Raw genomic sequence first — 26339 nt, forward strand, 5'->3', positions numbered from 1 at the left:
TCCACTGAAGGCTAAGCCCTAAATAGCTACAATTGCTAAATGGAATCTCCATCCATAAAGGCAATATTTCTTTGAACATCAACTGTAAGAGAGCAACATCAGGAGAGGGCTGATGCTTTCAGGTCATGATTCTGGGCTTCCTAGAGGCATGCAGTTGGCCACTTGGGGAAATGGGATACTGCTGGAGCAGATGGCCCTTTGGGCTGACTCAGATAACTGTTCTTAAAAATCCAGGTGGGAGAGCTTCCTGTGCTTTCAGGGACTTCTTGAAAGGGAGAAGGGCATGGAGTGGGGTAGATGAGAACACAGCAATGAGAACAGGAGCCTTCCTCTCACCGGTGCGTTCTAGTCTCTCTCTCTCCAATTTGGCTCCAAGAAAGCATCTTGCAGGCTCTTTCTTAACTGTTGCAAAACATTTTTGCACCCCTGCTCTGGGCAGAACAACATCAGTGCAGTCACGTTACTGTTGCTCATTTCTGAATTATTTACTCTGGTTAAACCTGCAGCATCCCTATGTAAAAACCCAGGGACATTTCACAGCTCCATTTAACTCCAGCTGTAATTAAAACTTTCTTTGGATCTGTGGTCAAAAACTTTGTGTGTCAGCCTTGATGGATTTGCCACTGAGCTCCCTCACCACAGCATCTCCTTTCTGCTGGAGTCAGAGAAACGTCACCTGTCATCCTTCAGTTCTCACATGGGAGGGAGAGAGAAAAAAGGCTTAGCATCAAACCAGGGAACACAGCAAGACATGGGAAAAAGACGAATTTCCCCTTTCTACAAAAGAACCCGGGTGTGTATACACCTACCAAGCTGTCTGATTTATCACAGTTATGAATACTTAAATTACACTCCAGGGAGAGTGGAGCAGAGGAAGTAAAGAAATGGGGGGGAAATTCAGTTAGAGGTGGTTGAGTTCCTTGCAGATCTGTGGAGACGCTTGCAAAAGGGGTATATTGCCAACGGCCAGGTCAGATGGATCATATTGCCTGTTTGTACAATAATGTCCCCACACAGGAGCCTTAATTTTTCAATACTTTGGGAACCCTCAGAACAGCATCGTTTCCCTTTGCTGTTGCTCCACAACATTCTTTGCAGCTGGAATAAAAGAAAGCAACTGCTTCAGCTGCCAACAGTTAAAAGAACACAACTGCACAATGTGCCTCCATGTGCCAGTCAGGGTCAACTAATTCTAGAGGACATGCCAGAGAGGCGTACTGTGCCAAAAATCCACCATAGTTGGATTTATTTTTTCTGCATGGTGATGGGTCTTGTGAATGCTCTGAAGAACACTCTGAAGCTGCACCTCATCATCACCCTTTGCAATAAAATGACTGAAAGAGCAGCGGGATGCAAAGACCTGCAAGCATGATAGTATTGGAGCATTCACCAAACCAGTCAGAATCAAACCTGCTTCAATGCCACCCCCAACCCCCCACCCTTGCTAGCACAACCAGCCACCACACCAAAATGGCCATGTGACCCTATCAAAGGCTGTTTGCACTCTCCTCCATTTTAAAAAAGAATTTCTGGGTGGCGAGGGAGGAGCTGTGCTGCTCTGGGACAGTAAAAACAACAGAGTCTTGTGGCACCTTAAAGACTAACAAGCTTATTATGGCATGAACCACAAAAAAATTGTTACTCTTTAAGGTGCTTGAAGACTCCTTGTTGCAGCTGCTACTGTTTCTGTTGTTTTTATAAAGAAACAAATCAAAGTCCTCAGCTTTCAAAAGGTAGAAACTTGTGTCTATATGAACTATGCCCAGTGTTGCGTCCAGGTTTTTGAGGGCCCTTGGTAAGACACCCTCAATGGGCCCCCTCCCTCAGTGAATCGACCTTCTCACCACCACCATGGTCTGGGCCAGAGCGAGAGGCAGGTGAACAAGGAGGTTGCAAAGGTAAGGAGGAGAAACTCTAGGGGGCTCTTGTCAGTGGGCCCCTGCTGGGGTGTGGACCCTTGGCATGTGCCCAGCCCCCTTGATGCTGGCTCTCCGTGTCTGCCTTATATGTAGTGACTCATCAGACCATACTGGCTGAGGGATTATGGGAGGTGCAGTCCAACACATCTGGAGGGTACTAGGTTGGGGAAGGACTGGTTTAGTCTGACATTGAGGGGACATTTGTAAACAAAGGCAAATTTGGTTTGTCATAAGAGGTAGGTATACGTCTAAGGCATCCAGAGTTAAAAAAAAAAAAAATAACAAGACTGGTACAACTTTATTACCAAAAACCTTTCTACCTTTGAAAGAAAGGGTAGTCCTAGTTACCCTGTGTGGCATTCCAGAAGTCCTGTTGTATTTTAAATTGCAAACACTCCGCTAAAAATACCCAAAGATTCAGCCACTGTTTGGAACTAGCAGCAATGTTATTAAAAAATGGTTATCACCAATCCTAACTGGCCAATCTGATAATTATCAAACAAAGTAGTCTCTGGTACAGTAGCAGCTAAGCCAGTCTATTGAATTTAAGGGGTTTGGTGGGGGCAAGAATAAGAATGTGAATTTTCTTTTCTTTTCTTTCTTTTTTTTTTTTTTGGTGCTGCTCAAAAAACCTTGCAAACCTTCCACACAAGACTGAATTTAAATTGCTTGTCATTCCGAACCGAAGCTGTACCCGTCATTTGTAATTGGCCAGCCACCTGAGCAAACCACCTTCTCTCCTTCGCTGCTCCCAGGCACTGGAGCACAAAGATCAGTTCTACTCCCCCACCCCTACCCCCACCCCCACCTCTGTCCTATTGTTAATGTGGCATAAGCCACTGTCTTTTTTTAGCATACTAGTACACAGGGCCGCTTTTTTTCCTTCCCTTACACTTCCAGCGGGGACAGAAATTTTGTAAAGCATTTCTTTGTCAGTTTCTACAAACCAAGAATTGCCCTTGGGGTGTTTTATAAATTTATAAAAACCACAACCCTGGTTCAATTGTGCTTATAAAATAAAGCTATCAGGACTATGTGTGTAGGTGTACCCTTTATTGTACTACTAGCTTACTAGTAAAATTGGCTACCAACATATTCACAGACAAGGCTGAGATAACACCATTTTGCAGAAACAGAGCTTGATGGGAAATATAGTTTGAGAGAGAGAACTAAAGCAAACCTACCATAAAGGTGCTAGGTTTGGGACCTGGGAACTCTAGCAGCCAGATTGAAGCACCTTACCTCCCATTCATCAGTATATCTTTTCTAAGGGATGGGTGAGAATTTCATTTGGTTCATTTTTTAGTAAGAATTTACCAAAGTCTGAAAATTTCTTCATAAATGGGATAGAAAGAACTTGGAATTTTAAAAAAAAATTGAATGTGGGAGAAAGCTAAAGTCTGTTCAGGCAGAGGGCTTTGAGCGCTTAGCTCTTAAAATTCTGGGTTTGAATTCCGGTGTATTCAGCCATGTTTGTGATGACGAGTGAGGGCTGCCACCTTTCTTTTTCTGACAGGCTCCTCATCTTTAAGAGCTACATGGCAGACAGGTGCAACATGGTCTTCTCCATCCTGGCAATATCTAGACCTATTGAATGTGGCTGGTGCAGACGGGTGAGAATTCACAGATTTCTTTATAAGTGGGACAGAAAGAACGTGAGATTTTAAAAATTTGAATGTGGGACAAAGCAAAACAGACAGGTTTGTCCATTCTTAACCTTACCCTCTAGCTGAGCAGGTGTTAGGTGACACACAACGGAACCACAGGGGCTTTGATTGGCTCTATAAATATTCAGTATTCTGGCTTGGCTCTTCAGCTGGAGCGCTTCATTTCTAGAGAAGAGTAGAAGGAGAGGTTCCTTCTTTGGGAAAAATTCAAGGGGGTTCAGACAGGTCTAATAGGATCATATATTTGCCTGCCTCGTGGCTCATCTCAGCCACTGGTTCCCATTTGAATCACTCACTTTAAAGGCTATATTTCCAGAAACATGATCTGATGGATTTTAGGCTGGTATTTTACCTGAGTTCTCTCTTAGCTCACTCTTCTTATAAAAAAAGTTAAATGTCACAATGCAACCGTAATCTGGCATTCAGTGATTAATCAACCAAAAGCTTGCTTTTTATGTGGTTAAGCCTTCCTCTACCGACCCGAGCCCCTTCCAGCTAATTTGCTAGTAAAAAATCGACTGCGGTATGAGCAGCTTCTCCTGCACATGGGTCAGTAGCACATAAGACAGCTGCATGTCTGAGTTTTCCAGTGAGGAGCCAGGCAAGAAGTTCAGCTCCAGAAGGGCATCTTCAAGTGTTGCTTTGCAGCTATTTTGAGAGAATCAGTGGTGAGTGTTATGGCAGCCACATACAAGCCACTTAAAATTGCTCCACACCACACCTGCCATAATTGCACAAACCAATGCACTCCCCCACTACCGCCACACACCACCACCACCGCACTATCACCCACCACTGTTGGGAGAAAACACCCTGACTTCTGAGGAGCGAAGCAGATTAGAACAGAAGCTGCTTCTGGTCTAGCCAATTTTACCACTCCATTGACTAGTGTGGGACATGGGGAACTGGCTGATATGAGGGATCACAGACTGCTTTCCCCCTCCATCTTGATATTTCTGCTCCCCTTACCCTTCTGCCCCCTGCTTTTACATTTCTACAGTGATCAAGTTACAAGCGCTAATTCCGTGAAAGGTAGAACAAAGGTGTCACTCCAGTTGCTCTATGGAAATGACAGCACGTTCACACAGCAGCAGAGGCACCTTTCTCTGATTTATGTATTTATTTATTTAATTTCTGTACCACCAAATAGCCAGTTATGCTACTTCATATGATCTGCAGTGGGCCCCAGTACTTAAACACACACAAACACAACTCCAAGACTGAACCCTGGTTAAACCTTGCGCAAGGCATCAGGGCCTTGAACCAGGGACTCTGGCAGGAGGGCCTGGTCTTTGCTGTGTTGCAGCACCACCCATGCAATGGCCAGAGAGGGTACTGAGGCTCATCAGCCCCGGTAAAACAGGTGACCTAAGGAACCAATAGAAGCATGAGTGGCTCTACATAATTGTAGCTCCAAACTTGGTTCCTCAACCTGTCCCTGGAACAGACTCCTCTTGCTTTGCCTCCCAGTTCTAGAAGCTGATCACTTGTCCAACTTTGCCTCTGGACCTTTTGATCCCTGTATGCCTGAACTGGAACTGCCCTCCCCGCTGTCGTTACCCCTGGCCCGCCATCTTTCCAACATGCAGCAAAGGATTATCAGGAAGATGAGTCATGGGCTACTTCCTCGAGGATAGTCAGTGCTTTCTTCAGGGCCCTCCCAATCAGAGGACAGGAGGGCCTGATCATCATCTTCTGGCTAAGAGAATAAGTCCATGGTAGAGCCTTCATCTCCCCAGCCTTGCAGAAGTCTCAAGCTACAAAATCAGGCAAGGGCCCTTTAATAGTCCAGTCATTTCCTCCGGGAGGGGCAAAGCTGACCACACAACAGGTCTTGTCAGCCTACATAAGGCTTCAGCTGGCTGTAGCTCCCTGCTGAGATAACATCCTCCCCTATTGTCCTAGTAGGAGAGATTTCCAGATGGCAGGACCCACTTGGAGCTCTCCAAGGTCTTATCTCCTTCCTGCCTTCATCTGACTGCCAGCAGACGCTACCAGGTTTCACTGCAAATTTCAAGGCACCACGGTACAAGAGAGTCCCACAGAATCTCCCTGAGCTTGGTCAAGGACTGCCACCTTACTTATGAGCAACAATAATAAGATACTGGATGTATCCAGTATCCCCCCCCCACCTTTTTCCAGCCATGATGTGGTCCAACTGAGATAATAAACTCTCTGCATATTCTGTCCTCGCTCACCCCCCCTTCCATGAGCCAGGCAAGATTCCTCAGCCCCCTCTCACTTTTATACAACGATGTATCATTAACTTTTCCCCCTTGTTTCTTTCCACCATGCGCATCAACTCAAGGTGAGAGAAAACACAACTGTGTTTCGCACGATGCAAGATTGATGAATTACATTTCTGCTCCGGGTCCTTTCCATGGCTGGTGACTTTCCAGCAAAGCAATTATCACCATAGAATGCATAATGGCCTAATTAATTACTACTGTCAGGCTGGCCTCTGTGCTATGATTATACCTTATCAAGCCAACTTTTTTTTTAAAGCAACATTTGGAAGCAAAAATATTATTGTAATTGATGGGTTAAAAAAAGGGTTGCATGCTCACTCTTCTCTTCTCTTCTCTCCCCTCTCCACTCCCTTTATCTCCCTGTTGATATTCTGCCCCAGATCAAGGCATGGTTAAACACAAACAGATAAAAAGCACAATCATCGCCTGGTCTAATTGCAACTGAAGGAGGATTTGGATTGCAACAAGCTTGCTTCAGTTTTTCAAAAACGCCAGATTGGTGATGATTATATTTTAATTTAAATTGTCACTCAAAAAGAAACATTTAAGGTGGGCGGGGGGGGGGGAATCCTAAATTCTAATGAAGCTCCTGCTACCTATGGAGACCCTAGGAAGCTTATGAAGATGTGGATGGAGTGGGGGATGGATGCATGACAGTTCTTAGTTCTTCTTCCACTTTTCTTCTTTATGATCATTGTCATTATAAACACCAATCTTGTTAGGGGAGGGGGTTGTAGGTCAATGGCAAAGCACACATCTTGCATGAACAAGGCCCCAGTTTCAACCCTTGGCACCTTTGCTTAAATCAGGAGCTGGCTGCATTTGGCCTGCCAGGTCTACCTATCTGGACCACAAAGGCCCAAGACCCTCACCTTTCCAGAAGCCCCACCCCTTCAGAGAAGGGGGAGGGGCAGGAGAGCAGCTCCTGACCAAGCCATGGCCTCAAGGAGTCTCAGCTGGCTTTCCTCCCCACTCACCTTTCTCTAAATGGGGAACACGAAGGATGGGAGAAACCAGCTCCCACCTGAGCTTGCATCTCTTGAGAAGCCACCTTGTGATGCCAGCTCAGGGTGGGGCAGGGAAATGGAATGGAGTATCCTCGAGGAAGGCCTGGCTGGCTGGAACCCTAAATAGACGCACTCCACAGGACATTTTGTTGCAGGTCCCACTTGTCTATACCCGGTTTCCAAACTCAGGTATTGCAAGTGCTGATGACCAAGGAATGGAACGAGGGATAGGGTCTGAAAGGGTCAAGACCCCCTGCCTTTGTAGAAAAAATAGTGCAGAGGGAGCACATGCCCATGAGGTTCATGCCTGTGAGTATGAGAAAAGGAGGGGACATTATTGGAGGGGCAAAGGGACAGATTTCCTTCCTCCCTCTTCCCCACCACCATTTCTTATGGGTGCCTCTATGTTTGCTTTATAAAATGTCTTAAATTGGGGTGGGCAGATTTCAGGCTTGCAGAATCTATCTTGCTTTTTACTAGAATGCTGAGGTCTACCAACCAGAGCCAGATGCAAAATGGTGGCTCAGGGGACAGAGTCAATTATCTACTGCACCCCATAAACCATACACTGGGAGATATACAAATCTACATGTGAGTTACCATAGATCAGGGATGCTAACACATCACTCTCAAACATGCCAGCAGAGATTAACAAAGACCTGGTCAAAAGCAACCAATTAGTACTCCTATTTTATAGATGAGAAACATTGAGACTGAGAGATAAGCAATTCACATGAAGCCAGCCATGGCAGAGAGAGAGATCTGACTGACTCTCATCATTAAAGTATTGGGAGTCAGTAACCCCTTGGAGATCTGCTGCAAATCACCCAGAGATCTACCAGTAGATCCCAATCTACCTTCTGCCTGTCCCTGTCTTAAATCACTGTTCTTCTAAGAATTGTACTCCAGGTGATGTGCTATCAATAAAAGTCACAATGGTGGAAGAGACAGACATTGTTAGCCAATGATGAGAGATCTGGAGGGCCAGACATGTGCTGTCTCTGCCTTAGATCACCAGTTCAAAACCAGCTGAGGGCAGGTCTGGATGCTCCCTTTGAAGACTGAGAAGACTTCCAACATATACACAAGGCCAAAACCAACCAAAATGCAACCCTGCACTGATTAATACCAAAGAAATCAATCACTTGAAACTAAAGCATGAGGATTCTAGTTGAAGAGGGGGTAATACGTTGTTCAAATTCAAGATCTGGAAAAGAAAAGAAAAGAAAAGAAAAGAGAATGAATGAATCAGTATTATCCTTCAGATGATGTTATTCCTAGGGAGAAACATACCAAAGATCTGCTGCAAAGGATCACTTAACTGAAGAGGAAAGAAAAGAATAGTAGAATAGGAGACAAGAGGCTTTAAATAATTTACTTTGCCAAGATGATGATGCTGAATGAAAGAAAATTGCTGCTGGTCCTTAATTTTGTCATAATACTTCCTAACAGACACAATGAAGCTCTGGCAAAAAATCCTGATATTAGAAGCCAAAGGACGTTAATCTCATTACAACTTTCTCAAGGAGTCCTTCGCCTGTCATGCCACAGCACACCGGCATGATGTTGTTTCCACTGCTTGGTGGGAATCCGGTCTGTGTTCAAAGAGGAAATGGATACCAGTCCACTGGTTATGATCATAGAGACATAGCCAAGACTGCTGGACTAATAATAAACTTCACATGGGAAAGAATTCTCTGCAGCTCAAGGGACGTAAACAATCACTGCATATAGTCATGGTACACTGTTGTGCAAGATAGCCATCTCTCTGGGGTTTTGTATACCTTAACAGCTAGAGGTGCTTGTTTAATGTCAGTTGATGTGCTGTCCAGATGGACAGCTCCTAGCGCTACCAATAAAAAGGCATTGTACAGTTCTCCCATCATTTCCTCCTTAATGGATTCCTTTGTGTGTGGTAAAAAGTGGTAGGAAAGCACAGGAGGGATACAAAGGGAAGACGTCTTTGTCTAGACCCCTTGTAAAATTCCATGAATGAGGCAGGGTGATTGCACAATAAAAAGCTCACCTGGAAGCATCGCTAGAACCCTGGAATGCAACTGACACACCCACCACCGGGGTTGGGGGCTAAAATCAATGCAGCAAAGAAGATGGAAAGAAGCAGTTGGGGTTGTTTGAATCTGGACAGAGAAAACAAAAGTCTTGAAATTAGATAACCGGCATGAAGCAGCCGGGGGGGGGGGGGGGGACAAAGGTATGCTGCTTGCTTTTGAGGGACCGATACTGCTAAAGACTACCACTGCTAAGTCAGTCTGCTTCCCCCGGCTCAACCTACATATTGATATATTTCACCTCCCAGGTGTAATGGCCCCCTCTGAAGGTCCCCTTTGAACCCTCTAGGAAAGCTTGGTGATGTCATGATGTCACGCTGAGAGAAATAGAGACATCGTCCCTGTTTTTCCATGGGCTTCACTTTTTTGTCATCACCCACAGCTAATTTCCCTTGAGCAACTGAGAAGCAGGAGAAATTAGCTGAGTGAGGTATTGGGAGACAAAACCTGCAGCATCTCTTTCTCTCTCAACAGGGCATCAAGATAAACACTTCCAGACTGTAGACTTGCCACAGTTATTCATGCTCTGGTAACCTCCCATTTGGATTATTGCAATGCATTATCCATGGGGCAGCCATTGAAAAGGGTCTGGAAACTTCAGTTAGTTCGAAATAGGGTGGCTAGACTGCTAAGTAGGACTGGCCAATGTGATCATATTATGCCAGGACTTCTCCATCTGCACTGGCTGCTAGGCCACTTCCAGGCCCAATTCAAGATGCTGGTTTTAACCTTCAAAGTCCTAAACCTGGCTTGCAGCCAGGTTACCTGAAGAAATATCTCCTCCCAGATTTACCTACCCAGACATTAAGCTCATCTGAGGCCCTCCTCCAGGTGCCCCTGCCAAATGAGGTGAGGTGGGTGACTACGAAAGAAAGGAACTTTTCAGTGGTGGTACCCTGTCTGTGGAACGCCCTCCCCAGAGAGGCTCGCCTGGCATCTACATTGTAGTATTTTCAGCTCCAGGTGGAGACCTTTTTTATTCTCCCAGGTATTTTGAGAAGGGTTTTTAGGGCTTTTAGTACTTTATTCTGCTGCTGGTTTTAATGTAGTTTTATGTGCTGGAATGTTTTTATTCTTTACTGCTGGGTTTATCTTGGTTTTATTCTGCCCTGTTATTTTTTGTTTTTAATGTTTGCATTTTATTTTTTAAATATATTGCACACCACCCAGAGAACTTTGGTTATTGAGTGGTTTAAAAATACAGCAAATAAATAAATTCCTAGGGCGGCAACTGTTGAGAAAAAGATTCCAGAATTCTCAACAGTTAAGAGTCATGGTGACATTGTAAGTGTGTGTAAGGATAAGAATTCACTGCCCTCAGAGGAGCAGAAACCCCCCAGTCTGATTCTGCTTGAATCACCAAGCTGGGCTTAATGCCTCGATTAGAAAGAGGCAAACCCTGAGTAACAGGCAACCTTCTCTGAATTCAGGTAGTTAAGTGTGCTTCCAGTTTTAAGTCAGAAAAACAAACCTGCCTTAGCCATCAGGAACTTGGAACACGGTAGGAGGTAAGTCAAAGCAAAGATATAATTTAAAACAGACTTGATTACCAGTCTTGTTATGTTTTAAGTTGGATAGTTCAGGCAGGATTTATATAATAACAATAAAATAATAAAATTTGTAAAATTCTTAATACAATAATGATGATGATGATGATAATAATATAATAATAATAATAATAATATTTTTAAACTCCTCGAGCAATCAGCACATCAACCCTGCAGTTGCAATTGCAAACACCCCCTCCTTGCTGCACTGACACCGGACCTGAAAATTTCTCAAGCAAACAGCTCACAGGGGCTGAGTCAGGAGGAGACTGATTTTAGATGGCCGGGGCCAAAGGAGGTCAGTTTGGAGGTGTGTTGATCCCTGCTCCCTGAAATGTTTTATGCCTTCAAGGCAGATTGAATGGATGGGGGTGGGGGTGGGGGTGGGGGCGGGAAATTCCAGCTAGCAAACTGGAGAAACTGAGGCAGGGTGAATGTCAAGAGAGAGAAGGAACAGTAGAATAAATTTGTGGCAGATTATAATTTCCTTTGGGAGGACAATTTATGTTGCATTCCCCGCCCCTGCCCGAATTAATGCATAGCAAAAAATGACACACGGAGATAATCTCTATACAAATATGGCCAGATCTCTCCTCATTCTGCTACTGTTGTTGGCAAAGAGGATATACCTGCGCATCACTCTAATGGTAAACTCAGGATGCTGCCAGATGGAGGGCTCCTGGTATTACCAATCCGAAGGCATTGTGCAGCTATTCCGTCTTTCTTTCCTTAACTGATTTTCCTTAATGGATAAGAAAAAAGATGGAAGAAGTGGTGGGAAGACATGATCTGGGCACCGCTTCTCATAAATTCTGTGAATGAGGCATAGTGATAGTGTGATAAAAGCCTCGTCTGGAAGCACACTGGTAATGCTGGGAAGAATTTTAAAAAATCACTTCCAGTGAGACCAGCTCTCAGGAGCTGCCAGGGCTAGAATGGGGAACCCTCAGTTCTGTGCCCAGCTGCCCTGTGCGGCAAGCCACCAAACATACTGTCCGGGTCTTCTCTCTGGGTAGTGAAGTGTTGTCAGGCTCTGGCCTAGCCGTGCTGGTCACTGGGCTCCCCTAGGCAACTTCTTGCTCCAGCAGCCCTCCTGGATGTGGTTGTGCTGTGCGCATGTTCCGTCCCTCGGCTCTGACTCCCTGGCTTGTCTCTTGTCTCTGACAGCTGCTTACAGCACAGCCTTAACACCAGCACAGCTTCTTCTCACCCCCCAGTGGGTTTCTGCCTGGGGCTTTTCCAAGCCCCCACAATAAAGGCAGTGATAAGACATGGCAAGCATCAGCAGGCATGGCAAACAAACCTAAGCACCCTGAGCATCACCACAGCCAGAAGGGGGAGCAGTTGGCTTGCTTTCTGTTTAGGGTGCCGCGCCACCCCCTGACCAGAGGGCGGAACTGTGGCTAGGAAGCGACACAAGGGTTCTGCAGACATTGATCTGCCCCACTGAGTTCCAAGCCATGCCTCTGTTCATCCCACTGGCCCAAACAGGGAAAAGGAGAGGCTGCAGGACAGGGAGCAAACAGGCTAGTGTAGATCAGTTGCATGACATCAGAACTGTAATAAGGCTCACCTAGATCTCGTCTCCACTGAAGGGCACACTGAGAATAATTTTGTGCTGACAGGCCTGAGCTACTTTTTAGGACACAGGATTTAATGGGGCTGGAAACCCACGTAGAGTCTTTTCCCAACCTGGTGCCCTTCAGATGTGTTCAGCCACAACTCCCATCATTCCCAGCCACCATGGCCAATTCTGTCAATCCAACACACCTGGAGGGTACCAGGTTGGGGAAGGCTGGTCTAGCTGTTCCAGGGTATGTCCAGGGCTGTATGAATGCTGCTGTTTCACAGGAATGCAGTATTGGAAGAACTTCATTTAAAAAAATACACACCCAAGTTCCTAGTCTTTATGGCTGATAAAGTGTGCTCGGACAGGTTTCAGAGGCCAGAGGGGGTGGATGAATAAGGTTTCCAGTGGCTGGAGGATGAGGACCCAGTGCTCTACGTAGCTCTTCTCCCCAGTTATCTCATGACAAGCAAAACCGAAATGAAATTATGCAAAGTGCTAAATTTGCAGAATAAATGATGCAAACATAAGAGGAATTTGCACAATATACATAAGTTGCAGATTGGGGGTGGGGGTGCAAAATTGTCCAGATGCAGGGTTTTATTTTATTCTAGTATGGAGGACAGAAAAACCTATATACGGACCCTGCAATACTTCAATATGTCCAAAGTGCATAGTATTCATTGTCATCTATCATGATGCCTCATTATATACAATTTCATTATTATATATCATTATTCACGATCCTATCCCCATTTTACTTCCCTCCTCTCCCCCACCCCACTTATCCATTGTCTCTTAATTTCAGCTCATTCCTTTATGACGTTTTGGAGCCCACTCTTTGGTTGGTCTTCCTTTTAAAATGAGAGGAAAGGGGGCTTCTTACATTTTCATTGTTCATGCCTAACTTATGGTGGTAAAAGGTCTCTTTATATACATGAAAATTTCTTACCTCTAAGCTACATATACCCCGCTAGCACTAATACACAAAAATGGCTTGACTTGAAAAGACAACATTGAGGCTTATGAGATTGAGAAAAATGATGGAGGGCATAGAAAGAGACATGATAAAGCCAAGGAAATTGCAATCCAAAAACAACACTTCCCCAAACCTTTACCTGGACTTTCTAAAACCCAGTAATTAAAAAATGGAGGGACAGCAATGTTTGGGTTACACATGATCTCACAGTCAATGGCTACCATTCCCTCTATGCTCAATGCTCAGGTGTGAGTGCTGTTGCATATGTAGCCAAATGGCACCATCCATACACAAAAGGGAGATATCAGCAGATTCAGGGGAACCTCAAGGTTTGCAGAGAAGAACAAAACATCTTTAGAAAAAAATAATCCTATGGGGAAAACCCCGAAACAACCCACTGAGGGCAACGGAATACTGAATGACTGTTTAGTGTGAGAAAAAGAAAACTGTGGGAGGGGGAATGGAATGAAGCAACCTGAAGGAGGGCATGGCTGGCTAATTGGAACAGCGAACAGGAGCAGGGCATGCTGCAACATTTTGTTGCAGGTCCCACTTGTTTAAAAAAGTTAGGAGGGGAGCAGGACTTTTCATGTGTAGACACTGCTATTTAATCAAAATAATTCTAGTGCATTGGATGGTTTGTGGCACATCTGAAAAGAAGAAAGAGGATGGGAGGATCTGCTCAAGATAAAGGCAATACACAACGCTTGTAGAAAAATGTGACCAATTTCAAAGCATCTCCACCACGTTCAATACAAATGTAACTTTCCTGCTTTGGGGCCAAGCTCAGTGTGGGGAGGGGGGCACAGATCTGCAAATTTATATCGAAAGCCGGCTGTGGGTAGCACCAACTGGCTGGTACTTGTGACATCACCAAGACATCTCACTCAAAATCCCTGGAGCGGTTTTGAAACTGCTTCTTTTTTCTTTTTAATGAGGCAAAGGATGAACAAATAATGTGCCACATGTACACTTATGCCATAATTGTACATGTATCACTTTATTTTTTGAGGTTACCAGCCCACCTGAAGCAAGGGGGAGGCACTTGAATGACATGTGACTCAGTTTTCTACTTAACAAAATCTACAGTTGCTTCCTCACTGGCACTTTTCTCAGGAAATGCCATCATTCAGTTACTTTTTCAAATGGACTATCTAGATGTCATAACCAAATAATTGAATTCCAGTGTTCTCTACTTCTTTCCCCAAAACCTGATTTGAGGGTAATAAAACACAACTGCAGAGCCAGTGTGTCCTGTCAAAGCACTGTTGAGGCTTTTCAGGGCTCCTGTCCTTTTAATTAAAGGTATCCTGTTTGCCAGTTCTGCCCATTTTATTGCTCCCTGATGAGTAGGTTTGGGAGATTAATGATGAACAGCCTCTTATTTGTCCCTTGAACAGTCTCTCTTAGTTGCCCCAATGTCAGCTTCCGTTTCCACAGTGGGAAGAGCACAGCATAGTTAGGGATAGCTGGGGTACCACAGTCCTAATATTGCCCTCCTGCCACCATCAATTTAGATGTTCAGGCATGGAGAATGTTTCACCTTAATTTTAATGTACTGAAACTTTTAATTTAGATGTTTTCATCCATCCAACAGAAGAAAAAGGAGGAGGAGGAGGAGAAGAAGGAGGAGGGGAAAAATAAAGTTTCAAATAATGACTGTAATAAATGAAGGTAATTAATTGTAGTTTGTTCCTTAACTGTCTAGTCAGCTTAATTTTACCTTTTCATCTAATAATGAGAAAATAATTTTTGTGCTCCGAGGGTTAATGATATGTAACTGCAAGAGCTGCTAATTGCATGTTGCAAACTATTCATCAGAATCCCCATCTGTGCTACTTGATTATGTTTGCTAAATTATTGCTTTGAATTATCTTTCATAAAGCAACTTTTGTAATTAGCGGGGTTCTAGCTTTGCTCTTTTCTCCGTCTGCAAGGAGACTCAAAAACTTTGGCCATTTCAAGCTGTCGCCGCTCCACTTCCATCATGGGTAGCCTTTTGTCTTCTCCGCAATGGAAAATTAAAGTCAGGTTTTTATTTATTTAATCGGGTTACAAAAAGGAAAGCTGTTCCTTTTGCCTCTCCCACTCTCCTTCTCTCTTCGTGTCCACTTCCCCCACAATGGAGGTACAATTTATTCCTTTCCCAAAGACCATACTGGGAGCTGGCACATCCTGATGTTCACTGAGGCCCAGATGCCGATAAGGGGTCACTGAGCCAAATGGGGTGGTGCCATGACCAGCCCACGTTGAAAGGGATGCTTGGGAAGGGGCTGGCCAACAATGCAGCGGCACAGCACGTGCTTTGCATACAGACGTTCATGGCTTAGCACAGCTGATCCCACTTAAATCTGGATCTACTCTCCAGGGCTTAATCTCCACCCCTTCTAGTTAAAGCAAGAGTGCGGAACCTTTTTCAGCCGGATGGGGGCATTCCTTTGTGACTAACCTTCCAGGGGCTCTATGCTAGGGGCAGGACCAAAGCAAAAAAGCAGGCAGGGCTACCCACACTCTGTCATACACACACACACACACACACTCACACATCGGGACATTCAGTCCTCCCCGCCCATACAGCCCCACTGCTAGAGAATATAGTGCCGTCAATGTTGATAGCACTTTGCAAAGTCCAAGAGGGCAGGTCCCTTCCCCACGGCACTCACAAGTTCTAGCTCAAGCAATCAATTGATCACAGGAACCCAGAGGATGGAGAACACGTAGCCCTTATCTGGATTCAGGGATGGTCGCCAACAGCTCTGGCCCAGTCCTGCCAAGACATCATGCTCCTAAATGCTTGTCCATTGTTAATGGGCCAGAATCACATTGTGGGATCGTGGGCTATCTCCCCTCTCTATGACAGAAACACTTTCTGTTAGGAACCACCCACTCTTGCTACCTAACACGTCCCTCATCCTCTCTCAGAAAATCTAATGAAGTCTATCGGGAAAACAGGCAGTATTTAAAACTACTGGAAATACATTCCTATTGTTATCACTCTCTTTTATGTGTTTATGCCGAGCATTTCGGAATGAATCAATACCGGATTGCCCTATAAATAAATAAGCATATCAGTAAAAACTGGGTAATAAAATGAAGTGATGAAAAATATGGAAATCAGCCCACATTTGTGTAAATCCAGTTATTGTTTACTTTAATATTTTTCCTTATGCCGTTATGTCGTTCCAAAGAGACAGATTTAAAAGTAACACAAAGCTCGCAAGATGACAGGCCTCTAATGTGTTGTTGCTGAGTGCTGGCATCTCTCTGGGGGTTTCGAGCTAAGCATGGTAGGAAAAAAAGGAAGCACAGAAGGCAGAACACCTTCTCCTCTCCCTCCTCCCCACCCCCCAGCAGAAGAATGATCTTTTTAGGAACATTCCAAAGTGTGATATTTCTCCGACGCCTGCTTTCGCTCTCTCGCTCTCTCCCTCATCCTGCCTTGGCAGAATTTAAATCTCTCAGAGTCATGGCTGCACCAAAAGCCAGAATAGAGCTTATTTCCACTCCCTCATCACCACCAAAAAAGTCTTGATGGCGGAAATGAAGGAAGAGGGCCAGCAGAAGACGCGACTCTCACTGTACATCTAAGCAGCAGGAGGAGCTGGAATCTGGAGCCACAGAGATTTGCAAGAAAATATAAAACACCCCCAATCCACAGAGTCATGTGCAATCTGCTGTGCATATGTACCTCTTGCATGCATACTTTAACAGAGGAAGCAGATCAACACATTCATGTGGTGCTGGCATTTCCCACTGCAACACATGGATCAACCTGTGTAAGGTGGAGAGCTGACCCTGTGCACTGGAACTCCTGTGTCAGTAGCAAATCATTATGTTGACTTGGGGTGGGGGTCCAACTAGGTCTTGAACCAGGGACTTTGGCAGTAGGACCCAGTCACCAGATTCTGCGCCACCATGGTAGCTTGCTTTGAAGGGAGCTTCTGGTCCAGTCTCTGCTGTGCTTCAGGGCTGCCACCACCAGATAACAGTATGGTAGCCACTGGCTCAGCAAGGGTCAGGTGACACAATGGACCAATAACAGCCCCCAGCTCAAACCTGGCTCATCACTCAGGTACAGAAGGTGCCATTCTCAGTTTGCACCTGCTTATGGGCTGATTAGATGGCCTGATTGCTCCCCAGCTCAACTGCCTCCCTGCCGACAGTTTAGCATCCACGCACCAAATTTCGGCACGAAGGATACATAGGTAAGCATCCTCAAGGCTCTCTCCATGAGTGCAGAAATTGCCTATCTTTTCCTGGACAAGTGTCCAAGACACTTTTGGAAAATTTTCCAGGACACACCAAGTTGTGAACTGGGCTTGTTGGTAAAACACTAATTTTAAATTGTTTTTGCAAGCTGCCGTGCCATTTTTTTGGTTGAAAGGCGGGGTATAAATCAAATAACTAACTAAATAAGACCATTTGAACACAACAAAATCAAAGTGCAAAGTATAGCAACCTCATCTTGGCACAAACTTAGTAAATAAGCAATGTGAATTTCCCTCACTTTCCCACAAAGCAACAGACATAACAAGGTGATGATGTGGCCATTTTGGATTGCCAGCAGCAAGCATTTGTAATAAGGAGAGGTGTGTAAATGGATACCTGTAGGTCCAACAGCCACATCTTTCTGGACCAGGTTTTATGGGGTGGTTTAAGCTAGATTGAAGTAGGACGGATGATAATTTAATCAGGTTCATTTTTTTTATAACAGCTTACCAGAATTTGCAATTTTCTCCATTAAGAGGATATAAAAAACTTGAGATTTTAAAATTCAGACATGAGAGAAAGCAAAAACTGAGATTTATCCATCCAAGCAGAGGGCTTAAAAAGTCTGGGTTTGAATGCCTGTCTATTCAGACATGTATCTGGCACTGAATTAGGGCTGCCACCCTCTTTTCTGACAGGCGTCTCATCACATGGCAGGCAGGTACAACATGGTCCTCCCCATGCTGGGAATAGTTGTATCCATTGAATTTGGTTCAGGCGAGTGGGTGAGGATTTTTGATCCAAACTCACCATAATTCAGACATTTCTTTGTAAACAGGGCGAAAAGAGCTTGAGATTAAATAAATGTGTATGTGGGAGAAAGCAAAATGGCAGAAAGTGATTCATCCATCCCAAGTGTGTGTCTGAGTGTGGGAAAAGTGTGTGTCTGTATTTGAGTGTGAGGAGGAAGACTGTGTGGGGGGGGGGGAGAGAAAGAGAGAGAGGAGCAGGGAGAAGGATGCAGGCCCAGGACCCACCTGCCACCGCCTTTGGCCACGCTCACTACTGGCATATGCCCCCCCGACCCACCACCACATAGGTTGCTCAGGTGCAAAAAAGTTGCTCACCCCTGACCTAGGATATTCCTCCTCCAATGGAATCCTTAGTTGAAAGCCATGACAGGGTAAGACAGACACTAAGTGTGGAAGAAGTAACTGGAGTGCATGTTCTCTGTTCTGAAAACACTTCCAACAACAAACTCAGATTGTTCTGTCGTCACCCTCAAACGCAATTGAAACAGGTCTGAATGTGGAAACATGGAGGATGGACCTATACATGGCTATTAAGCATGAGAGATAAATGGAAACTCTGGCGGTTCAGAGACGTTGCATGAGCATGCTGACTGGGGACGGTTGGGAGTTGTAGTCCAACAAACCTGGAGGGTACCAGCTTGTGGAAGGCTGTTCTAAAGCTTGAGTTGAGATCAGCAATCTGGAGCAAGCTTTAGACTCTGAACCTGCTTTTGTTGTTTCTTTGCATTTTTGCACTCCGTTTCCATTTTATGTCCCCAGACTTGCTTACAGAAGTCTTTACAATGGTTAAAAAAAAGTACCTTGGGCACAGACGGCTTCTTACCTCTGCCTGGAAACTTTTTAATACAGGAGCCACCATATCACAGACATCCTGAAAGAGAAAAAATGGTGGAAGCTCTCAATTAGACTAAGACAGGGCTGCAGAACCTCTTATTTATTTATTACATTTCCATACCACCCAAGAGCTGAAGCTCTCTGGGTGGTTCACAACAAACCCTGAGGGCCAAATCCCATTTCAAAGCAGCTCTCGGGGGCCACATTCCATTGGTGGGCAGAGCCAAAGGTAAACAGGGCAAGGCCAAAAGTTTAAAGCTCTTATTCCAGTAATGAAGCTTTATGACGGGGATTTCAGCCTTTCAGAACGGGGAAAAACTGCACAAAAGCCAAGAAAACGTCAAACAATCAGTGGTTGGGTGAAAGGGATTGGGACCAGGGGAAGGGGGTGTTGATTTCTGCAGAAACCTGGAAGGATGGATGTGACCCTTGGGCTGGAGGTGCTGCACCCCTGGACTACGGCAACAGGGCCCTTGTTAATCCAGCACTCAACATCTGGACTCCAACTCATATTAAACTGGGCTATCACCTACTTAAAAGAAATCTGGATTAATTGTTCAAGTTTCATTCGACTAATTAACTGATTACATTTGCATATTGATGATAAGGATAGTAATTTTGAAGGGGGGAATCACATTTACTATGAGTTTAGATCAGCCTTCCCCAACCTGGTGCCCTCCAGATGGGTTGGACAGCAGCTTCCATCATTCCCAGCTAGATGGCTGGAAATGATGGGCATTGTAGTTTAACACATCTGGAAGGCACCAGGTTGGGAATGGCTGATTTAGATGGTGCATTATACAGGCTGCAGTAGATACCATCTCAGAAGAGGGGTTCTTTCCTGTTAGAGAGCAGACGCATGTCTCTTGTCTAAGATGGCGTCAGCCCACAGTTTATAATTACGCTTTTTTAAAAACCCTGGTGCCCTATTAAGGGCACCTTTTACATCAATCTAAGGATTTTAGCTGATTCATGTAACTAATAAAGCTGCTAAATGTTTGCAGCCCTAATATCACACCACTTATTTATGGCACTGTGTGAGAGAACGGGATGGGTTCTTGGTACATGGATGCTACATGGTTATCATCCCAAGGAATCACACAACCCACAAGAAGTGCGGTGGGGCTAGCCTTTATCAAGCAGCAGTGGCCCTGGTGTTGGGCAACCCACTTGGGGAAGTCAGGGGAGTTTTTAAAAGCAGTTAGTAATGCTGTATAAGGAGTTCTGCTGTTAAAATGAAATTACAATGAAATCCCACGAGTCATGTACAACACCTTGAACAATGTATCAGCTTTTTAAAACCTACCAGGCAGCTTGCATTTACAATCTGGATTTTCTGCCATTACTACATATCTTCCCCATCACCACCTGCAGGCAGTATGGCCAGAATGGGAATGGGAAACTTACATTGCCCATAACTCTTGTTAGCATTACAGATGCCTCTCCTTTGCAATGATCAGGCAACATAAACAGGTGGAAGAGATGTAAGCGTTGTGTGTGGAAGTGTCCCATTGTCCCTGTTTTTGTTATTAAACAGGGCTCTGCATTTTTTTCAGCAAAGCTCCAAGGGCCAAGGATACTGACTTCGCCCATGGAATGACATTCCTGCCAGCTGAGTAGGGTGTGGGCACTTACATATTGCCAAGAGAGGGAATGCATGCCCCCCACAAAAAAGCATATGCTGATTTATATGTAGAGATGCCCACTTAGAAATAAATAATATTGTTTAAATAGAAATCCAAGCCATCTCACTAGAGCGGGTAAGACTGTAAACAGGTGACCTGTGTGCCTGCTGCTCATGCTGTGGTCCGGGTGCTGGTAACTGTGGATGGGCAACAACAAGCTCTCTGTTCTGATGGTTCTTTACCTTTAAACTTGGACTGGGCAGCCCTTCAAATAGAGAACTGTCATCAGTAAAGTAGAACACATGGCCACCCTAAAACTGAGAGATGCATGCAATCCTGTCCTTCCTTCAAAAGCAGCAAGGGAGGCTTTGGCACAGCTTCTCTCTTTTTCACTTCGCTGCAGCCAAGACAAAAAGCAAAGAAGAGTGAGCAACTGAGGTGCATAATACGGGGAGGGCTCTGCCAAAGCCTCTCTTGCTGTTTGAATTGGGAGAGAGGGGGTTAAAGAGCCCTCTGCCAGTTCTTGAGCAGCTGAGGTGCATCATGATGTGGAAAACTTGGGATTGGAGTTTGTCGGGGGGGGGGGGGGGCAGATATGCCAGACTGGGTCTTTGGATGCCAGCAGCTGGCCCCTCCTCTAACAGCCAGAATTACTGTTAGGGAGGTGTTCTCAGTCAGTTCAGATGAGATATCTGGAGAGCACTAGGGCTCCTTAGCTAATGTGACAGCACTCTTAGCTACTGTTTTTAGAAGGCGACCGGGGGGGGGGGGGGGTTGGCAAAAATTGAGAGGAGTCATGGGGTGAGGCTTGGGGATTTCATTAAAGGATCCCTCTACCTTTCTCCCCATTAAGTCGAGCATTGGAGAGCACATTTCATATAACGGAGCCTTTCCCCAACCTGCTGCCCTCCAGATGTGCCAGACTACAACTCCCAGCCTGCCCCAGACATGCTGGCTGGGGCGTGCTGGGAGTCGTTGTCTGACACTTCTGGAGGGCACGAGGCAGGGGAAGGCTGATAGAAAGTGTTGCAACCCTCCCTTCTCCCCCTATCTCCCCCTAGCAAATCTTCTTAATTTAGATGCAAGCAAGAAACATAATTACAGACTGGCATAAAGAGGCATGGGGGGCGAGGGGGAGGGAAGCCTTCAACTGTCAACCTGACTAAAATAAAATTTATTTTGCAGGAAGGAAGAGCAGCGACAACAACAAACAACCAAGTGGCATTCCATCTGCTCAGAGAGGTGGGCGCCAGGATTTCTGCTACAAGGCCTTCAACATTTTTGCTTTTATAAACAATTTGAGAAGAAAAAGAAAAAGACCCATTTTTAAAGGAAAGGGCTTCCTGGGGTGAACTTCCATGATTCCAACAGGGACTAACAGATGTATGCACTGCCCCGCCTGACGCATGTGCCACTCAATGCATTTCCGGATCAGGACTCGCAGCCCCTTAGCTACAATGGCGCTACTGGAGGCAGTTGTAATAAGCAATAATTGAACATTTGGGGCTATAATTTGTCTTTGTGGCTAATTATCTCATTCTTTCCTTGTTAGTCACTCAAGTTTGTGTAAAACTAAAAACAAAAAACCCCCTCTCCACACAAAACCCCACTTCGTTTGAATGGGGAGTGGGGGGGAATATGCTTACCCACCGAGTTAATTCTGTAATAGCAAATATACTGTACCTCAGGTACATTTTTCTTAAATTCCCGGCTGAGTTCAATTAAATGTTTATGAGAATGCTCGCTTTCTTCCTGCCGTGCTGCCAGTTCAGAAGCAACAGAATTAAGCTCCTTCTGGAACAAAACAAAACCAAAACAGAACAGAACAGAACACACACACACACACACACACAAGGGGGGGGGAGAGGGAGGGAGAGAGAGAGAGTAAGAGATGGATTGTGGTGTTTTAGGTAGTGCATATCACACATAACATTTTCCTAAGCAAAGCTATTTTCCACCACTGACTTGAAAATCAAAGAAGGGCATCGTGCGTTATGAGGCTTTTGCACTAATGAGCAATGGAACCATACATACAATGACAATAAATTTGAAATATAGGAGACACACATCCTTGGGCCGGAGACAAGCAATAGCTCCCCCCTCCTGCCAAGAGGGAGTTGTAGGTGACTGGGAATAGGGAGGGATGCTCGTGGGGTGGACACTCTTTAATTTATTTCAAAAATTAATATCCTAGCTTTCTTGTTTAACTGCCCCCCCAAGTGATTTACAATATAAAAAGTAAATATGATCCTAGATCATCAATAAATACAATAATAGCACCCCCCACCCCAAAAAAGTGCTGTCTATGAACTTTTGCTTTTGGGTGCTTCCAGATGAATGGTATCTAGCGCTACCAATCAAAAGATATTGTACAGCTATGCCTCTCTTTTCCTCCTTCATAGGTTTTTTTATGGAAAGAAAAAAGATGGGAAAAGCGGTGGGAAAACATGGGAGGGTTGCAATTAGAAGAGGATGACGCTTGAACAGACACAGATATCCGTAAAATTCACTGAATAAGGTCAGGCGACTGCACAATACAATCCTTTTATATGGAAGCACCCATTAAAAATGGAGGCATTTTCAGGGACCTGGGGTGGATGTGATTTGTTTGTTTGTTTGTTTATTTTATTTATTAATCGCCCATCTGTCTGGTCACCCAGCCACTCTGGGCGACGTACAACAATAACAACAGTTCAAAACAATAACATTCTACATTAAAAGCATCACATTTCTAAAATTACCCTAACTCACCCCAAATGCCTGCCTGAACAACCACGTTTTTAATGCGTGGCGGAAGCTCATTAAAGAGGGGGCATGGCGGAGTTCCCTAGGGAGGAAGTTCCACAGAGTGGGGGCCACCACAGAGAAGGCCCTCTCCCTTGTTGTCACCAGCCTAGCTGTCCTGGCTGATGGGACAGAGAGAAGGCCATCCGAGGCTGATCTTGTTGAGCAGCGTATCTGGTGTTGCTGGAGGCGCTCCTTGAGATAGGCTGGGCTGGAACTGTATAGGGTATAGGGTTTTAAAGGTCAAAACCAACACCTTGAATTTGGCCCGGAAAACAACTGGTAACCAGTGCAGCTCCTTCAGCACTGGAGTGATGTGATCTCGCCGGCGGCTGCCTTTAATCAGGCAAGCTGCCGCGTTCTGTACCAGCTGCAGCTTCCGAACTGTCTTCAATGGTAACCCCACGTAGAGCGCATTACAGTAGTCTAAACAAGAGCAGACCAGGGCATGTACTACCAATGTAAGCAGATGGTTGGGAAGGTAGGGGCGCAGCCACCGTATCAGATGGAATTGATACAGCACTGTATCAGCTCACAGCTGACACCTGATACAGCTCACAGCTGATACCTGAGCCTCCATGGACAGCTGGGAGTCTAAGATGACCCCCAAGCTGCGGACCTGGTCTTTCAAGGGTAGCAGTACCCCATTCAACACCAGGTCAACATCCCCCAACCTCCTCTTGTCTCCCACCAAAAGTACCTCGGTCTTGTCAGGGTTCAGCTTCGGCTCATTCCTCCCCATCCAGCCACTCACCATCTCCAGACATTTGAACAGGGATGCTATGGTCAACCTTGGTGAAGATTTGAATGAGAGATAGAGCTGCGTGTCATCCACATATTGATGATACCACACCCCAAACCTCCTGATGATAGCTCCCAGCAGCTTCACATACAGTCAGGGCCAGAAATATTGGAACAAGGATAACTGTTTTGGCAGTTGGCCTCTGTACACCACCACATTGAAGTTGAAAGGAAACACAACCAGATGGGAGCGAACTCAGGACTTTCAGCTGTAATTCAAGGGGCTTGACAAAAGTGGGGCACTAAACAGTCAGGAAGTACAGCCAGTAGCATACACACACCCCCATCGTGGGTGGCTCATAAGTAATGGAACGAATGGCTGACAAGCAGCTGCATGGCCAGGTGTGGCCTGTTTCCTGGGTGCCCCATGACCAATCAAGCAGATAAAAGGCCTGGAGGTGGTTCTGAGTGTCACATTTGCATTTGGTAGCTGTTCACTGGAACTCCCAACATGAGTTCCCAAGAGGTGTCCATGCGGGTGAAGGAGGCCATCATTAGGCTGAGGAAACAAAATAAACCCATCAGAGATATAGCAAAAACATTGGGAGTGGCCAATACAGCAGTTTGGAACATCCTGAAAAAGAAGGAATTAACTGGCAAGCTCAGCAACAACAAAAGACCTGGAAGACCACGGAAGACCACTAAAGTGGATGACAGCAGAATGCTGCTCATGGTGAAGAGAAACCCTTTCACAACATCTAGCCAGGTCAAGAATGCTCTTGAGGAGGTAGGCATGTCATTGTCGACATCCACAGTCAAGAGACGGCTTTATGAATGTAAATACAGAGGCTTCACAACAAGGTGCAAACCACTGGTAACGCTCAAGAACCGAAAGGCCAGATTAGCCTTTGCCAGCGAACACCTAAAAAAGCCTGCCCAGTTCTGGAATAAGATTCTTTGGACTGATTAAACCAAGATTAACTTGTACCAGAATGATACATAAAAGCTGCAGGATGAATTCTGACGTGTATAGGGCTATACGTTCTGCTCAGATTCAGCCGAATGCTGCCAAAGTAATAGGACGCCACTTCATATTGCAGATGGATAATGACCCAAAACATTCAGCAAAAGCTACCCAAGAGTTTCTCCAGGCAAAGAAATGGGATGTTCTTCAATGGCCAAGTCAGTCACCTGATCTCCACCCAATAGAGCATGCTTTTCACTTACTGAAGACAAGACTGAAGGCAGAAAGACCCACAAACTAGCAGCAGCTGAAGGCAGCTGCAGTAAAGGCCTGGCAAAGCATCTCGAGGGAGGAAACTCAGCATTTGGTCATGTCCATGGGTCCCAGACTTCAGGCAGTCATTGACTGCAAAGGATTTTCATCCAGGTATTAAAGGCGATCCTTAAGTTTGTAATGATGTTGGTTTGTTCCATTACTTATGAGCCCCCAACGATGGGGGGGGGGGGTGTATGCCACTGGCTGTCTTTCCTGAATGGTTAGTGCCCCACTTTTGTCAAACCTCTTGAATTACAGCTGAAAGTCCTGCCTTCGCTCCCATCTGGGTGTGTTTCCTTTCAATTTCAATGTGGTGGTGTAAAGAGGCCAACTGCCAAAACAGTTATCTTTGTTCTAATATTTCTGGCCCTGACTGTAGATGTTAAATAGCATCAGGGAGAGGATGGAACCCTGTGGCACCCCACAAGTGAGCGGCCATGGGTCTGACACCTCCTATCCCAGCGCTACCCTCTGGTACCTGCTGGAGAGGAAGGACCGGAACCACCGTAATACGGTGTCTCCAATGCCCAACCCCTCCAGGCGGTCCAAGAGGAAACTGTGGTCAATGGTATCAAAAGCTGCTGAGAGGCCAAGGAGAACAAGGAAGGAGCATTTGCCCCTATCCAGAGCCCTCCTCATATCATCCACCAAGGCGACCAAGGCCGTTTCTGTCCCATGCCCAGGCCTGAAGCCCGACTGAAATGGATCTGTTTGCCACCACTACATTTTTAGAGATGCTCACAACAAGGGCCCTGCACTAATCTTTTTGCACATGGATTTGGGGCTCCATGTTCAATTCTAGGCCCCCTGAGACCAGACACAGACTCACCCCTGCTCCAACTATGGAGGGTATCACAGTCACATCCATTGGCAACTGGGATGGTCATGATGCATAGAACATGCATACATACACCCATTAAAACAGTGGTGTTGAACTTCTTTCAGCCCAAGGGCTGAATGCCATTTTGGAGAAGCTCTTGGGGACTTAATTTCTGGGGTAGGTGGGTGCAAAGGCAAAAGAGGCAGGGCCAAAATACAAAAAATACCAGCA

The 26339-nt window shown here is 45.4% G+C and overlaps 2 protein-coding genes across 2 annotated transcripts in view; one reads left to right on the top strand and one right to left on the bottom strand.

The window, feature by feature from the left end:
* LOC146335957 (uncharacterized) overlaps nt 1-22214 on the top strand; it is a 45128-nt gene extending 22914 nt beyond the window's left edge. Inside the window, exons 5-7 of the transcript XR_014785790.1 lie at nt 3436-3532; nt 14581-14678; nt 21670-22214. The gene's annotated coding sequence lies outside the window, so the exon portion shown is untranslated. The remainder of the gene's footprint in view (nt 1-3435; nt 3533-14580; nt 14679-21669) is intronic.
* The window catches only part of CUX2 (cut like homeobox 2), a 231389-nt gene that overhangs the window by 75043 nt on the left and 130007 nt on the right, over nt 1-26339 (bottom strand). The window contains exons 2-3 of the mRNA XM_084820226.1: nt 22168-22275; nt 18849-18896 (exon numbers count right to left, since the gene is read on the bottom strand). Of these exons, the coding sequence (XP_084676352.1) occupies nt 18849-18896; nt 22168-22275 (156 nt within the window). The remainder of the gene's footprint in view (nt 1-18848; nt 18897-22167; nt 22276-26339) is intronic.

This window comes from Heloderma suspectum, chromosome 13 (assembly GCF_057233095.1).
Source record: "Heloderma suspectum isolate Gila_16-S chromosome 13, 16-S_ref, whole genome shotgun sequence".
Lineage (NCBI taxonomy): Eukaryota > Metazoa > Chordata > Lepidosauria > Squamata > Helodermatidae > Heloderma > Heloderma suspectum.